The sequence below is a fragment of the Pezoporus wallicus genome, unplaced genomic scaffold (assembly GCF_028554395.1).
Source record: "Pezoporus wallicus isolate ANWC-B61680 ecotype Strahan unplaced genomic scaffold, APGP_CSIRO_Pwel_v1 contig_10790, whole genome shotgun sequence".
Classification (NCBI taxonomy): Eukaryota; Metazoa; Chordata; class Aves; order Psittaciformes; family Psittacidae; genus Pezoporus; species Pezoporus wallicus.
Genome location: NW_026640522.1, coordinates 304,259 through 320,008, shown reverse-complemented (window position 1 = coordinate 320,008; position 15,750 = coordinate 304,259). Strand labels below are relative to the sequence as shown.

At 47.1% G+C, this 15,750-nt stretch overlaps 1 protein-coding gene across 1 annotated transcript in view; it reads left to right on the top strand.

Annotated features, from left to right (window-relative positions):
* The window catches only part of EXD3 (exonuclease 3'-5' domain containing 3), a 287,857-nt gene that overhangs the window by 90,647 nt on the left and 181,460 nt on the right, over positions 1-15,750 (top strand). The window contains 3 exon segments of the mRNA XM_057419277.1: positions 1,601-1,665; positions 6,723-6,893; positions 8,173-8,340. Of these exon segments, the coding sequence (XP_057275260.1) occupies positions 1,601-1,665; positions 6,723-6,893; positions 8,173-8,340 (404 nt within the window).

Genomic DNA, 15,750 nt, shown 5'->3' with positions numbered 1-15,750 from the left:
AGAACAGGCAGTGTTTGGAGAGTTCAGGATTTCAGAACAACCAGAGAAGAGAGAAAATAGTATCTTCTGAATTGTAAATGTGGCACTTTTAATTTGGCTGCTGTCTCCCAGAGGTTCTGGGTAAGGGGAGCACTGTTGTACTCTTGGCTCGACCAGCAATCAGCTTGCTACTGAAACTAGTTCATAAACTCAGTGCTTCAGAGCGGGGTTGGATGAGGTGGAGCTTTTCTCAGTTGAAGTAGCTTTTTGTGACCTGAAATATGAAGTGAGAGGGGAGACTAAGCAAGAAATCTACCACTTGGAAATGAGCTATTTAGGAACCATAGAATGCAGAAGGTGATTGAAAGGGTGTTTCCATTTCAGTTGAATGTTTTTCTTTGGCTTTATAAAAATATAAGAGGAGGTGCTCACTGAATGCACGGGGGGTGTTTCTGGAGAACTCATTCATACTTCTGAATTCATTCTTCACATTTAAACTGTTGATGCAGTAGAAGATTTTTCATTCAGAACACTCTGAGTCATGGTTTCGTAAGTAAATGATTGGGAAATAAATAGAAACAGATATCAAAAGTCTTACTGCTTTTAAAATGAAATATCCCAAAATATTTGGTTCAGAAATAGTGGTATGACGAATAATACTGGTATGAATTAGAACTAGATCATAGAATCATTGAATCCAAGACTGGTGGGTTGAAGGGACCTTAAGGCTTATCCACTTCCAGCCCCCTGCCACGGGCAGGGACACCTTCCACTAGAGCAGCTTCCTCCAAGCCCCTGTGTCCAACCTGGCCTTGAACACTGCCAGGGATGGGGCAGCCACAGCTTCTCTGGGCACCCTGTGCCAGCGCCTCAGCACCCTCACAGGGAAGAGCTTCTGCCTAAGAGCTCATCTCAGTCTCCCCTCGGGCAGGTTAAAGCCATTCCCCTTGGCCTGTCCCTACAGGCAAGAGAAAACTTCCAAATCACATCCTTTTGAAATAATTGATCGCTGTTTTTCAGCCTTGCCACTAATCCCAGCAGCATTTCATGTTTCCCCTTCCTCAGACCGCATCTGACCCAGGCTGCTCCCAGCCCCCTGGCTGGCCCGGCTGCGCTCACACACACGCTGCCAAGCACCTAGAGCCCGAGCTTCCCAAATTCACCCACTTGCATCTTCCATCCACAGCTTGTGATGAGGTTAAACACTTCAGAGCCATTTCATTACAAATTAGTGTGTTGATAATCCTTTCCAACCTGTGCAAGGTGCTTCCTCTTCAAGGACCGTTTTGGTTTGATATTAACAGAGGAAGGAATGTGTTGGATGCAGCACAGTTGTTGTACATGCACCAGTACAGCTTTTCAGTATTGGAGCCCATGCGGGTGTTTAGTTAAAGTTGATGTCTGTTATTTTGTGAGGGTTTCAGAGTGAGGATTTTAGCACTTTAATCCTGAGTGACAGTTGGAAGGGTGGTGGTTTCAAACACAGTGGCATGGAGTAGCTGATTTCTCCTGGGTGAAACAATGCCCCAGTGTGTCTGGGCTGCCTGTACAGAGCCAATAAATCTGTTTTGTTTTGTTTTTCTCCCCCCTTTCTCCCTCCCTCCCTCCCTCCCTCCTCCAGGCCGGGACCCACTGCTATTGCTGAAAGCCCTTCAACTCCTCTGGACAAAGAAAGAGATGGAGAAGGTAAGGCTGAGCTGGCCCTTCACGCTGCAGTTAATAACTGCATGCAGAGCATGTCCAGACGCAGAACGCTTAGGTCAGACCTGCAATTCTTCATGATCGCTTTCAGTTCCAGCACACAGGGGAAGAGCCTTTGCATTTGCAGCAACAAGTGAAAAGAAAAGGTAGCTCTGTGTGATGTGAAGCAGCTCAGGGGCTCATAGAAAAGAGCTGAAGTTTACGGAGCTGCCTTACAGAGCAGGGGAGAAAAAAAATCAAAGTTGCTTTTGTTTTCTTTTAAACACTTTTTTTGACCATTAAATGGAGGATCTTTGGGGGAGGGGAGGAATATTTCTAGTTGCTGAAAAAATTAGGGTTGAAGTCCATAGAAAAGTGCTCTTTGCCAAGTAGAATGAAATCAAAGCCTTCAGTCAAAGTATTTTTATTGTTTTCTCTGATTCGGTTTGGGTTTGCCATTTACAGTGGTGAATGCAATTTGCACTCCCTAAAATCAGTGCTGTCTTTTGATAGAGCACCCTGTGAGCTCTACTGGCAATTTCTCATAGGGAGTAAAATTTACTTAATCTGAATTGGGAGCTTGAAAACTAACAAAAGCAGTGGATCTGTCAGCTCAGTGGTGAGTTTCCCATGTTTAACCCTGCATTGTTCAGGCAGGTTCTGAGCAGAGATGGTTTCCTAGAAGACCCCAAACCTGCAGCTCACCACAGAGCTGTGTGAAATGTGTCTTGTGTGGCTGAGTACCTCAGAGTATGTGCTCCATCCTAGGTGTCTGGAGCGTTTAGTCATTCTCCTTGTCTGCCACACTTAGACTTTACATTACTGATAGCCTGGCTCCCAGCTGGAATGATTGAACAACTGGAAACACAGTGCGAGAGGTGCCTTTCTGAATGGTCCATCACAGACATAGGCTTGAGCTCAGCAACTCTGAAGCCTTGAGCTTTCTGTCAAGTTATATTAGAGTTGGAGGAAAAAAATATTGTTAGGCCTTGGGGGCAGTTTATGCCACAGAACAGCAGTGGGAAAGAGGAATCATCACAATCTCTGCACTGCAATCCCCAGGATGTGTGTGGATTGTGAAGGAAAATACTCTGAAAAAGACAGAGCCTCCCACTGAGGTGTCCTTGGGCAGGAGCACCACAGCTTCCCTGTGGAAAAGCTTGAGGAACCCCATGAGTAACACTCACATGTTTGGTTTGTTTTGGGAATGGTTATCATAGAATCATAGAATAGTTAGGGTTGGAAAGGACCTTATGATCATCCAGTTCCAACCCCCCTGCCATGGGCAGGGACACCTCACACTAAACCATGGCACCCAAGGCTTCGTCCAACCTGGTCTTGAGCACTGCCAGGGGTGGAGCATTCACAACCTCCCTGGGCAACCCATTCCAGTGCCTCACCACCCTAACAGGAAAGAATTTCCTCCTTATATCCAATCTAAACTTCCCCTGTTTAAGTTTTAACCCGTTACCCCTTGTCCTGTCACTACAGTCCCTAATGAAGAGTCCCTCCCCAGCATCCCTATAGGCCCCTTCAGATACTGGAAAGTCGCTGTGAGGTCTCCACGCAGCCTTCTCTTCTCCAGGCTGAACAGCCCCAACTTTCTCAGCCTGTCTTCATACAGGAGGTGCTCCAGTCCCTGATCATCCTCGTGGCCTCCTCTGGCCTTGTTCCAGCAGTTCCATGTCCTTTTTGTGTTGAGGACGCCAGAGCTGCACACAATGCTCCAGGTGAGGTCTCACAAGAGCAGAGCAGAGGGGCAGGATCACCTCCTTCGCCCTGCTGGTCACGCTCCTTTTGATGCAGCCCAGGATATGGTTGCTTTCTGGGCTGTGAGCGCACACTGAAGCCAGCTCATGTTCATTTTCTCATCAACCAACACCCCCAAGTCCTTCCCCGCAGGGCTGCTCTGAATCTCTTCTCTGCCCAACCCGTAGCTGTGCCTGGGATTGCTCCCACCCAGGTGTAGGACCTTGCACTTGGCATGGTCAAACTCCATGAGGTTGGCATCAGCCCACCTCACAAGCATGTTGAGGTCCCTCTGGATGGCATTCCTTCCCTCCAGGGTATCAACCGAACCACACAGCTCGGTGTCATCGGCAAACTTGCTGAGGGCGCGCTCAATCCTACTGTCCATGTCAGCGACAGTGGGACATGTGGGTTTGCAGAGCACAGGGGCTGCAGCTCCCCAGTGTCTGGCCCCCTCGGCCTTCCCTTTAGGGCACGGCCAGGAGCATGTATCTGAGCCTGGAGGATGTGTTTCTGAGCCACAGGGAAAGTCTTTTTATACAAGAGGGGGGCTGTGGTGGAGCCAGGCGGTGGCACAGCAACAGCTGCCCACAGCGTGGGGACCACAGCACGAACGTCCCCACTGTTACTGACACTGAGATGGGCTCGTCCATGCTCAGGTCATCACCGCCCTTCAGACAAGCCCTACACCTGCAGCAAGCATAAACCTTGTTGAGAGGCAGCTGGTGCCCTGCCCTTTGAGCTGCTGCTTACCTCATGGAATCATGGAATGGTTTGGGTTGGAAGGGACCTTAACGCTCATCCAGTGCCAACCCTCTGCCACAGGCAGGGACACCTTCCACTAGAGCAGCTTGCTCCAAGCCCATCCAGCCTGGCCTTGAACACTTCCAACTGTCTGGTTCAAATAGAGGGAAGTTGCCTTAAGCACACCTCAGTCTGCTGCATTGCCACTGAAAGGGCAGGGAGCTTCTCTGCCTTGGCTGGATGCGAATGGAAGTCAGTGCTGTCTATCCACTAGTGTCAGTCAGCCAGCCCACTGGCCTCAGATCGGTGACCACGAGCAGAAGGAGCACATCTGACCTCAGTTCTGGAACATGGCTATGAGAAGTGGTCATTTCTTCCATAGGAAGGACAGGTTTGGAATAACCAAGAAGCATCAACAGACTGCCCTGTTCTGTGTCCCTAGAAATAAGGGACCAGAACTGAATGAAGGACTATGTAGTTTGGGCATCAGCAAATTTTCCTATTCCCATGATCTGTCAGGCTGTAAAAATCCCCCAAGGAGCGTTCCCTGCCATGGGAATCAATTGAAATGGAAATGGCAATTACATGTTTGAGAGGAATCCTTCTCTGGCAGACGCAGGCAGGCAGCACAGCACTCTTTCCTCACTCATTTAAGTGTCTCATTCCTCTTTTACTTTGCTTCCATCCCCCCACCCCCCGCCCCAAACTGTCCAGACCATAGCTGAAGCCTTCAGATTGCTTGGAAGTGTTGAAGAAGGCTTTTCCCTGCTTGACAAAGTCTAGCTGGTATGAAGTCAAGGCTTGGTGTAGATAACAGCAGTCAGTGCTCCTGGCAGTTGTGTAAGTGCTGGCTCGCTCGTGCTCTCGCAGGAGCTGGTGTCTGCTAGAGCCCATCCTGCCAGAGCCTGGACTCGAGCCCAAGGAGGAGCTGAGCAGTGTGGTGAAAGCTCTTGTTCAGTCTAAATGTGCTGAAGTGGGGCTTGAGGTGAGGGGGGAGAGAAGGGAAGCTATTTAGAAACAGTGCTATTTAGTTGGTGAGTTGCTCTGTTTTCCCTTGGCTGTTGTGTTGGATATTTGTGGTTGAATAAGAGCTTGCCTTTCCCTTCTGCTGAATCTTGCAGTGAAGTTGGAGCCCTGTGTTTAACATCACAAATTCTTGCCACAGGGAAAAATACTTACAGGGAGAAATGTGTTATCTGAAGTCCCATCTCTGTTAGTCATCAGCTTTTTCATACTGCTTTTGATAATCTAGTGAGAAAGAAACAGTGTCTGTTGTAAATGATGGGGTTTGTGGTTTTTCCAGACATGAAGGACACTATGGAAAAGAGCTGCCTTCCAGTAAATAATGTCCATGAATAAAATAGAACAAATTCATTGGCAAATTTTCTGTAGGTTTTCTTTTGTTTTCCATGTTCTCTAAAAGTTGTTTCCATTGGAAGCTGCGACTGGGGCCGTGCACAGTAAATTACAAGTGCTGGCGGGAACGAGCATCTTTGGGATTTCGCTTTTTAGCCAGAAAAGAAAGAGAGCAGCTGCTCGTAGTGATTTCTTGTTTTCTGTCTCTGCTTTTGCCTCGCTCCACGCCAGTACATGTACCATGCAGTGAAAGGTGCTGTGTGGGGACTGGAGGATGCCACTTCTTCACCCTGCCAACCCCCCGAGCTCCCTGGAAACTACTTCTAATGTAAACATTATCAAGATATTGCTCAGTACTGCTAATTTATCACTTCTACCAGATGGGTAGTAAGTAGCCTATTAACATTCACAAAGCGAGTGGCCAATTCCTTCACATTTCTAAACACATCACCCCGGGATTCCTAAGATTTATGGCCTGGAGTTTTCCCATGTTCCGAGCCGCTGTGTACGGCCTTTAGACTCCTGGAGGAGGACAGTGCCTGGCATGCAGGGGCATGGGGCAGGCAGCAGAAAGTACCCTGCTCAGGTAGGTTTGGAGGGCAAGAGCAGGATTTGCAGGATGGCAGAGTTCAAACTCTGCTTTTTCAGAGAATCATTTCTTTCTTTTTAGTCTTGTGTGTAAAATCCAACTATTTCAATACTCACCAGTATTCCTGTTCTGGTGAGGAGTGTTACTGCATCGTGGCTGAAGTGGGTGTAAGGTCAAATATGAAAGTTTGTGGTACAGAAGTGAGACGGAGGGGTTTGTGTGCTTTATTACTTGTAGGTCTGTTAGAAGATGAGCAGGTTTTGAGCTGGGTTATCTACCTTCAGTGCTGCCATTTTCCCAGTAACACCCCTTTCTCCAGCTCCCTTCTTTTCTCCCCCTCCCCCAAATTCCAAGCCCCTTTGTCTGCCCCATGGAACAACTTCTCTGTCTTTATGGGATAATTAGTGTGGACAATTGCTGCTTTTCCCATTGGGTTTGAGGTGCAGTGAGCCATGAAGGAATCTGTAATGACATGAAAAGTCACTGGAGGCGCGGATGGTGGCTGAATAGCAACAGTTACCTCTCTGAATAGATTAAATTAAAAAAAATAAAGCTTTGTGTTGGGCTGGGGGAAGGGAGGATTCACTAATCTCTTTGTACATGACAATGCGGGTTTGTATCTCAGCAGCTCAAGGAAGAAGCCAGGCGGGGCTTCGCAGGACTGCAGGACCCATTGGCAGGACTCCTGGACATGCTGGAGGGCAGCCGTGATTGGAAGGGGAAGGGGCATTCCCTCGGGTATTGCATCACCACGGAGCTGCAACTTTGGATAAAAGAGCATCCTGCTGCTCAACAGGTTAGAAAAAGAGAGAGCAAGAGAGCCAGGAGAAAGGGGAGGACAATTGATTTTCGTATCCCTCAAGTGTCCCCTGTTTCACTTTATTCCATAGTCTGATGTCTACAGTCCATACATCCACGTGTCCATACATCCATCTCGTACATCCTGGTGTCTCATACAGCCACGGTGTGAGGAGGTGTGAAATTCATACTGAGATGTTATCTGTTGTATGCTGGCCTGAAAACAAAATAGTATTAGAAGCTGTTTCCCCTTCCAAGCTGGGATTTCCATCTTTTCAGATCAAGCCACTTTGATCAAGCCTTGGTCTCTCAGCCTTTGCAGGGCTGGAGGCTTTCCCACTGGAACTCATCCCTGCTGTCAGGATAAAACCAACTGCAGTAACCCACTCTGTATGTTCTTCCAGTTCTGCAAATAGAAGCCAGTTACTGTCGGATTGCTTAACTCCTGCCATATGCTGGGGATCTTTTATCATGTGGAATGCAGAAAATGGAGCAGTAATGGCTTTTCAGCAGCTGAATGATTAGCTTTGTAACATTGTGTCATCAGATTGTACCTCCCAATGTTTACGATTGCTTATGCCTTCATGTATTGTGTCCTACTGAGATTTTCCCTTTTTTGCGTGCTTCTGGCTCTGAACTGCAAAGATACTTCTATATTTGTGTTGTTTCAGTTCCCATTTTTCCAAATGGCTCCTTTTAGATGCTGACTCTGCCCTTGAAAGTATCTGCCGAGTGAAGTGCCGCTGGCACTGCGATTCCTGTGTCCTAAGAGAATGGTCATGTGGGCATACAAGGATTAATACTTGTATCCGTGTGTCTTTTGACGATGCTTTGCTTTTCCTGCCCTTCTTGCTCCCAGGAGCAAGCCTGGCAATGAAAATTGAATTCCTGTGCCTGATAGGTGAGATCTCCCTTGAGGGGAGGTGTTGGATTCAAACATTTTCTGCTGGGAACAAGAGGGGAGGGTTTCTGCAGAGCCGTGTTAGTAAAGGAGGCATTTTTCCAGGTTCATATTTTACTTTTGCACAAGGCCATGTGCCTTGTCCAGAATTATCCTGCACACATTTCATGTTTTTAAATTGGATGCTGTGAAAAAAATGTGGATCATATTGTTCTGATTTCTGCTTGCAGACTCCATGGGGAAATTGGAGAATCCCTTCCCAAGGAATTGGCTTATTCCCCTGTTTAAACAATCTGCATTTTCAACTGCCGTTGAATTGTAGCCATATCTACTAAACCTGTCTTTGATTTGCTTTTATTATTATCATCTTTTTCAGTCTGGCATCGAGCTGAAGAAGCTGCAGGCCCGTGTGCTGGGAATACTAGCCCAGTGCCCAGCTAATCTTCTTGACCCTTTGATTAGCATTTACCAGCTCCATACAGCAGACCGGAACTGTTTGCTTGGACATGTCAGTCATCTTTATCACAAGGGCGATTACAAAGAGGTGGGTCATGTCTTTCAAACACATTTACCTTCCCAGCTCCCCAGTTCTCTGTTAATGTCTGTGTCCTTCTTTTTTGGATGCATTTCAATGTGAATTCCGTTCCATAGCAGCAGCTGCACGCTGTGAATGGTGCAGCTCAGCCTGGTCTTCCATGGACAGGAGCAGGCTGTGTTCAACCTCAGTTTTACTAACAGCTGAGTACAGAATACCAGTGAATCCTTCCCCCAGCCCGTTTTTGACCTTTGAAAGTAATAGGTGAAAAGGGTTTCATTTGGAGAATTCAAGGGTATGGTAGTGTTCTCTTGTTTTCCTTTTCCTTGGCATGAAGAAAAAAGGGAATTTAGTAGTTGGTGGCAGACCTGCTGTGCTACCTGCAGCCTGCCTGCAGCAAGGAGGGGTTGGGAAATCTCTGTTCCCACAGGATTACCCTAACCAGAGTGGTCCCAGTTTGAGGAGTTTTGAAGCCTCTCTACCATTGACGCTTATATTCACAACATGTTAGTACTCATGGATTTGAATTTGGGTGGCTGACACTAGCAGGAGTTCACCCAACCATGAATTTGATATGTTTTACCCTGTGGTTTAGAGTACTTGTAGAGTACTTGCATCACCTCTGGCATCACTGGGATATCTTGGAAGCCTTGCAGGTGTTTCCATGAGTAAGCTACAATGCTGTTAATGCCTGGGTTTTTCTTAAGGCAAAAGGCATATGTTTGTTCTTCTCAGAGGAAGATGGTTCATTGTTGTGGTGCAGAGCAGCTTGATCTTGCTTAGCCAAAGAAGCAATTCAATAGCATTTCAAAATGTCCCTCAGTGAAGCTGAATTCCTAAGGGAAGCTGTGGAATTTCTTTCTTGTTAATTTCTTTGAATAATGAAACAAGGATGTCTCGTATGTGATTAGAAGTTTACAGGTAGCTGCTTGAAACTTAATCTTTTACTCAATGAGGTTTTGAATGTGCTTGAAAATCCTGACAGAAACACATTGACTGTACTTGTGTGATCTTTAAGTTCATGGCTCAAAGATACGTGTTGTTTTCATTAGAAATGCAGTTCTTTCTAGATCTGGTTTTGGGCAGCTCTGAATTATTTGTATGTGTAGAATTGTTTTTCTCTTCTTTCTTCCACAGAAAAGCTCATTTACTGCTCATTCCCAGTGTGAAGAACAGGAAACCTCAACTGTTGCCTACCCTCAGCCATAACTTTCTTCTGCTTTTGTTTTGTTGCCAGAAGGATGAATAGAATTATCTTCAAGAATAACAGGAAATCTTTTACTGCGCTTGGGGACTGATCTTACCTAATTTCACAGCAACTACCCCAAAAACCCTGGAAGTAAGGCTTGGAGCACTTGCAGTGGGCTGTGGCGTGTCTGTTCGGGCCGCTGTTTCCCATCTTTTAGATGGGGCAGTAAGGCAGATTCACATGTAGGAATTTTGGCTCTTCTGTCTCTCACCTGAAAGGACAGAAATCCTTATAAGTCCTTGCTGTCAGTATTTAATTCCTTGCTCTAATTACAATAAGACACTAGTCATCTATGCCAGAGCACGTTATTCCCTTCACTGCTTTGATGTATTTCCTACTGTGGTGTGCAAACCACAGAGTTCCCAGCTCTGCCCCGTGGGTTAAGGCTCCTTTCCCTCATGGGGGTTTTTCAGGAAGAGCTCTTCAGAAAATGAGATCTCAGAGATCCCTGGGAGTGTTCATGGTGGTCAGTTGTTCCTGAAGCACATCTGTGCCCTGTTCTGGTAGAGCTGGTCAAAGGCTGAGCTGGTTTATGAGTCAGGGCTGCCCCATCCCTGGCAGTGTTCAAGGCCAGGTTGGACACAGGGGCTTGGAGCAAGCTGCTCTAGTGGAAGGTGTCCCTGCCCGTGGCAGGGGTTGGAGCTGGAGGAGCTTTAAGGTCTCTTCTAACACAAACCAGTCTGGAATTCTGGGATTCTGCTCGCAGTGGCCGGGGGTTTGCTGTGAGCTGCTGGAGTGCCACAGGACGGGGCAGGGCACTGCTCTTTGGTGGAAGATGGTGCAGGTGGAGGTAGCTTCTTTCTGACTTCGCAGTGTAACTAAAACAGTAGCTGTGGTGAGGAGGCACCTGATGGGAGCACTGGCCAGCGGATGGCACTGGTGCTCCCATGCTGCGGGAAACCAAGTTGGTGCAGTAACAGTTAAAGAAAAAAGCAGGGATGTGTAAGTGGGGTTTTGAGGTGTCTGGCCCATGAAGGTGTTTGGGGGTTTTATCCATTTCTTTGTGAATGCTGTTTGCAGCTGTAGGAGCATCATGGCAGCTCCTGGCCTTGAGGGGCTCCCGGCTCTGCTCTTAATGGCCCACGTGGCATGAAGACACCAAAGGGTTTTCCGTTCCCGCTCGGGTGGTTCCAGGTGAACTGTGGCACTTTGTCCCCTGCCCTGCAGCCCCTAGGCCAGGCCGTGGGTGCACCCTGCCCTCCACCCCGGCTGTCCCGGCCAGCCCGCTCTGTGGGGCAGGCGATGGCTGCTGGTGGGGCCGGGACAATGCGGGGATTCAGCAGACCGGGGGTAATGCAGCGCGAGCGAGTCTGAGAGAGGCCCTGAATAGGCCAGGCTGTGCTTGAGAAGAATGAGGGGTAGGCAGAAGGCAAGCTAGTGTTTCATGGTCATCTTATGTTACACTTCAGCCTTTCAAAGAGTGTCTGGGGCTGGTTGAATGAACCTCTCTTGCGCTGCGAATGCGGGAGCCTAAAGACAAAGGGAACTCTTGTCACTGGCAGGCCCCTTTCGGGAATAAAAGCCATTGTCACATGAACAGGGGCAGTCTGGCAGGCTGTGCATGCTTCAGTGCCCCATGATATCGCTGCGTCTCAGCAGAAATCACATTCAGGGCCCTGTCAGCTTTGATTAGCGGGGTCTCATGACTTAATGTGCTGCGATATTTCATGTCTAAGGGTGGCGGCTGTCTTTCTGTGGGATGAATGCCCTCTATTGTCCATGGAGTTATTTTATTTACATTTTTTTAAACAGCTTATAAAGGTAAAAAGATAGCTGTGCTTAAAGAGCAACATCAAATTCCTGTGCTGCTGGAGCAGGAGCGAGCGCCGCTCGGGTCAGAGACAGCGAGGCTTGTTTCACAGTCAGCATCAAAGTTCTCATCTTGTTTAACAGCTTTATAGTAAGTTCAGAACAGGTGGCAGCGGAGCTGGGTTTAGGAAGGAAACAATAAATAATCTTTTTAGCCTCTGACAACCAGGAATATTCCTGGGCCTGGGACCTCCCACCCCAACCTCTCTGTGTCGTGACGAGCAGCATTTTCCTCCGCTTCACCAGTTTGGTTCTTAAACAAGAATCTTGGGCTGAGCTTTCAGTGGGATGGGGAGTATTTAATTTTTACTGTAGTTTTTGCTTGTTGTCCATCCAGGTTGCCTGGATTTCAAAAGCAGAGGTTCCTTTTCCCACTAATGCTTCATCCCTTCATTTCTACAAACAATGCAGGTTGATTCTCTGTGTTAAATTCAGTTAGTGTCTGCTCTTTCAACTAAGATAATGTGGATTACCTATTAAAATTTAGTTGTTAAAATTCATCATAAAGTAAGTTATGTACCCAGAGAAGAAGCTCTGTAGACGCAGAATGCAAAGGGTTTATCAGCAATAAATACAGAAGTAATTTGATAATTCAGTAAAAAGGATGCTTGACCAAAGAGTTAAAGGAACATAAAGATGCAAGGAGTAGAAATGCATAATCCAATCACCAGCGTGACCTTGGGTTTTCAGTGTGGTGATGTTTTAAACGCCGATTTAGAGATGTTGTTGTTTGTGGTGCTGCTTCATACATGGTGCTTGAGTGCACATGGGGCATTTCTGCAAGGCTGCCGATACAAATCAGTGTTCAGGTTCACTGAGCACATGAATACACATTCAGATTTTGGCTTTCCTCATTCTGACTTTTTTGAGCTGTTCTCAGGCCAGGGAAAATAGGTCTGATGTTCCTTCTTTCCCCATTCACCACCTTATTTACAGAGGCTTGTTCAACTCTTACTGTATTTGTGTGTGCATTTGAATTTCCTTGTTTCTTTCATATTAAACATAATAATGGGTAAGAAACCCAAAGAAAACATTACAGGGGATGTTTCTTATGTAAAGATGATGAGGCCAGTCTCAGTCCTTTCTTTCCTATTAACTATCTGCTGCTAAAGGACAGCTTTAGGGGCACGTTGCCTGCTCCAGAACAGAGGTAGCCAACCTGTGGCTATGGACCACTCTGTTGCCTGCTCCCAGACACTGTGTCTGCTGGAGCCAACTTGGCTATGGGCATCTGTTTGGTGAAGTGGTTGGGGAGGAGCTTGGAGAATCATAGTTCTGCTCTCGGGCCAGCATTTCTGGGCTCTTGTCAAGCAGGGGGCTCTTGGAGAAGAGGCGTGAGTGTGCAGAAAATGTAAAGCCATACAGAGGCTGGATCTGGAGGATCTGGTGAAGGCAGGTGGCCTGTGGGCAGAGGAAACTTGGGCAGTGCTCTAGAGGATGCACTGACCAGTTAAAGCGGATTTAAAACTACTTTGAATGACCTGAGGAAGGCAAATCATGGAAGTGTTTGTTTCAGTTCACTTTCCCTTCACCTGTGCACACGCAGCTTCCAACCTGGGCTTTTACTTCTCTCCCTCTCCCTGAAATTCCTTAGATAGGAGTAACCTGTGACTGCTTCATTTTGATCGTCTCCTTAAAAAAATACGTTCTCTTGAAAGTGGACCTGGGAAATGTCATAGTTCTCATTTCTGAAGCTCTTCCTGAAGACAGCTGTGTATATCCTATGCTCTTTAAGCAGGAAGTAATTAAACATCTAACCTGATGTCATACACTGTGCAGTGATGCATTCTGAGAGTCTGAGCAAAGCTGATTAGCCACAAGGTTGAAGTGAGTGATTCCAAAACACAGAACAGATGTTCCCGATGATTAATCCATGCGTGCCTTTTACTCAGTTATTTCTACCATTATTCTGTATCTGGGCTTTGATCACTGTGATTTTCTTCGAGCTGACGTTGAATCCACCTCTGCAAAATCTTGTTCTCTTGTTTGGTCTCTTCTATGGGTTTCAGAAATTCCTTCACCATTGGTTCAGAAATACTACACTAAATCAGGCACAGGCATATTTACCTTTGTGTTGTCCCAACTTGCTTGCAGCAGAGCTAAGTAATGCAGGAGTCATCAGAAACCATTTGTGTCTGTCCTGCATCATCACTCCAAGCAGTACTACCAGCAAAAGGTTATTCCTCCCATGCTAACCCCACCGTGGGAAAATTGCCTAAATTGTCAGTGTAGACACCACCCAAGTGCACATGCCCTTGCAGATAAGATCTTGTGTGGCTTCCTGCCCTTCGTTCTGTATATGGAAAGAATAGTCATTTTTAGATGAGACAGAGCCAGCTGCATTCAAAACAAGCAGAGAGGCTCAGGTATTGGTGCAGGGTGCCCTGGGCTGGTGTGTTCACTGCAGAGCACTCCCTGTTTCCCATACTCTCTGTTTCGCAAGCAGATGACTGGAAGAGTGGTCGGGTGCTCATGGCTTGGCCTGAACCTGTCAAGTTTGGGTAATTTCCTGCATCCTATGGTCAGTGCACCCACACGCACTTTAGATATGATTTATTGTATTATTGCCCAGCTTTGAATTCTTCCCCATCCTCATCAAAACTTCCTGTGCGTTATCATAGGTGTTTATCTTTGGAAAACAAAATTATAACAAAATCACAGGATCCCAGCCTGGTTTGTGTTGGAAGGGACCTTAAAGCTCCTCCAGCTCCAACCCCTGCCACGGGCAGGGACACCTTCCACTAGAGCAGCTTGCTCCAAGCCCCTGTGTCCAACCTGGCCTTGAACACTGCCAGGGATGGGGCAGCCACAGCTTCTCTGGGCACCCTGTGCCAGCACCTCAGCACCCTCACAGGAAAGAGCTTCTGCCTAAGAGCTCATCTAAAATTAAATGTCCAAATACCTTTTTCACTTTTACCATAATTAAATCAAAGAATGACCCAGAGCTCCTCCAGGGTGAGAAGACTCAGGAACTTTGATGGGATGTGAATCAGGCAATGGGTCATCACCTTTTGTCCTGTATAAGCAGTGGCTTTATCACGTACCTGTCCCATATATGCTTGCAGGATGCAAGGCAAGAGAGGGACCAGCCTTTCCCATATTTCTGTTATGATCTGTGGCAGGAGGGTTAGGCACTTTCCTGTGTAGCAATAGTGCTAATGCTTGCTGTTATTAGATTACAGGCTGGAAACTATGTATGAAATGTATTTTTGTGAAAAGGCTACTTGCACCACCATTCAAGACTGTAACATGTTCTCTTTGTAGCTGAGGGAGAGTGATAAGCCCCAATAAGCTGAATATATCTTAGTGTTCACCGAAGCTTTTCCATGCTCCTGCTCCATAACAGGGGTTTTTGCTCTGACTGATCAGCTGGTAGAGTCAGGGAGGTTTCTCCTGTGTTGGACTTGTGTGGCCTGGCTTAATCCAACCTGAGTCTGAGGACCTGTAGTTAAATGAATGTGATTAGGTAGGGACAGGCCAAGGGGAATGGCTTGAACCTGCCCGAGGGGAGACTGAGATGAGCTCTTAGGCAGAAGCTCTTCCCTGGGAGGGTGCTGAGGCGCTGGCACAGGGTGCCCAGAGAAGCTGTGGCTGCCCCATCCCTGGCAGTGTTCAAGGCCAGGTTGGACACAGGGGCTTGGAGCAAGCTGCTCTAGTGGAAGGGGTCCCTGCCCGTGGCAGGGGTTGGAGCTGGAGGAGCTTTAAGGTCCCTTCCAACCTAAACCAGTCTTGGATTCTGTGTGATTCTGTGATTCCATGATCGCTGCTTTCCAGCACAGCTTGGAGAGCACAGCACTGCATATGGGGAAATGCAGGTTTCTTGGCTGGGGAGGGGGATTCTCAGCGATCAGTTCCAGCACGCTGTCTGCCTAAGTCAAGTGTTTGTTTTCTAACTCCAAAATGAGTCTGCGAATGAGGTGTTGCTTTTCTGGAGATCTTATCATCTCTAAACAGACTGTTAAAAATAGGGTCGTTTTACACAAAACTTGTTTGTGGAGTGAAACAATTCAAAACATGATAATAACAAAACAAAGTCTTAAAATAGCTCTAAGTCCAGACCACAGGCACAGCTGCCAAGCACTTTCATCTTTATTACAGTTACTCATATCTCTTCTCTTATTATTCCTATTGTAAACCCGCTGATTTTATCGCAGTTGTCCTCCGCCACCAGCCCATGTAACTGCACCCTGTGATCCAGCCTGGGTGCTCTGTCCTGGGACCCAGGTCATGCATGACCTTCCATGGTTAGCTTTGTGCATGGACAAGTCTGCTGCCCCACTGCAGACAGTGTTCCCATTTCCACACACTTTCTCTGCTGCTTCGTCACCTGCTTTAGCTGGGTCGTGTTAAAATGATGCTGA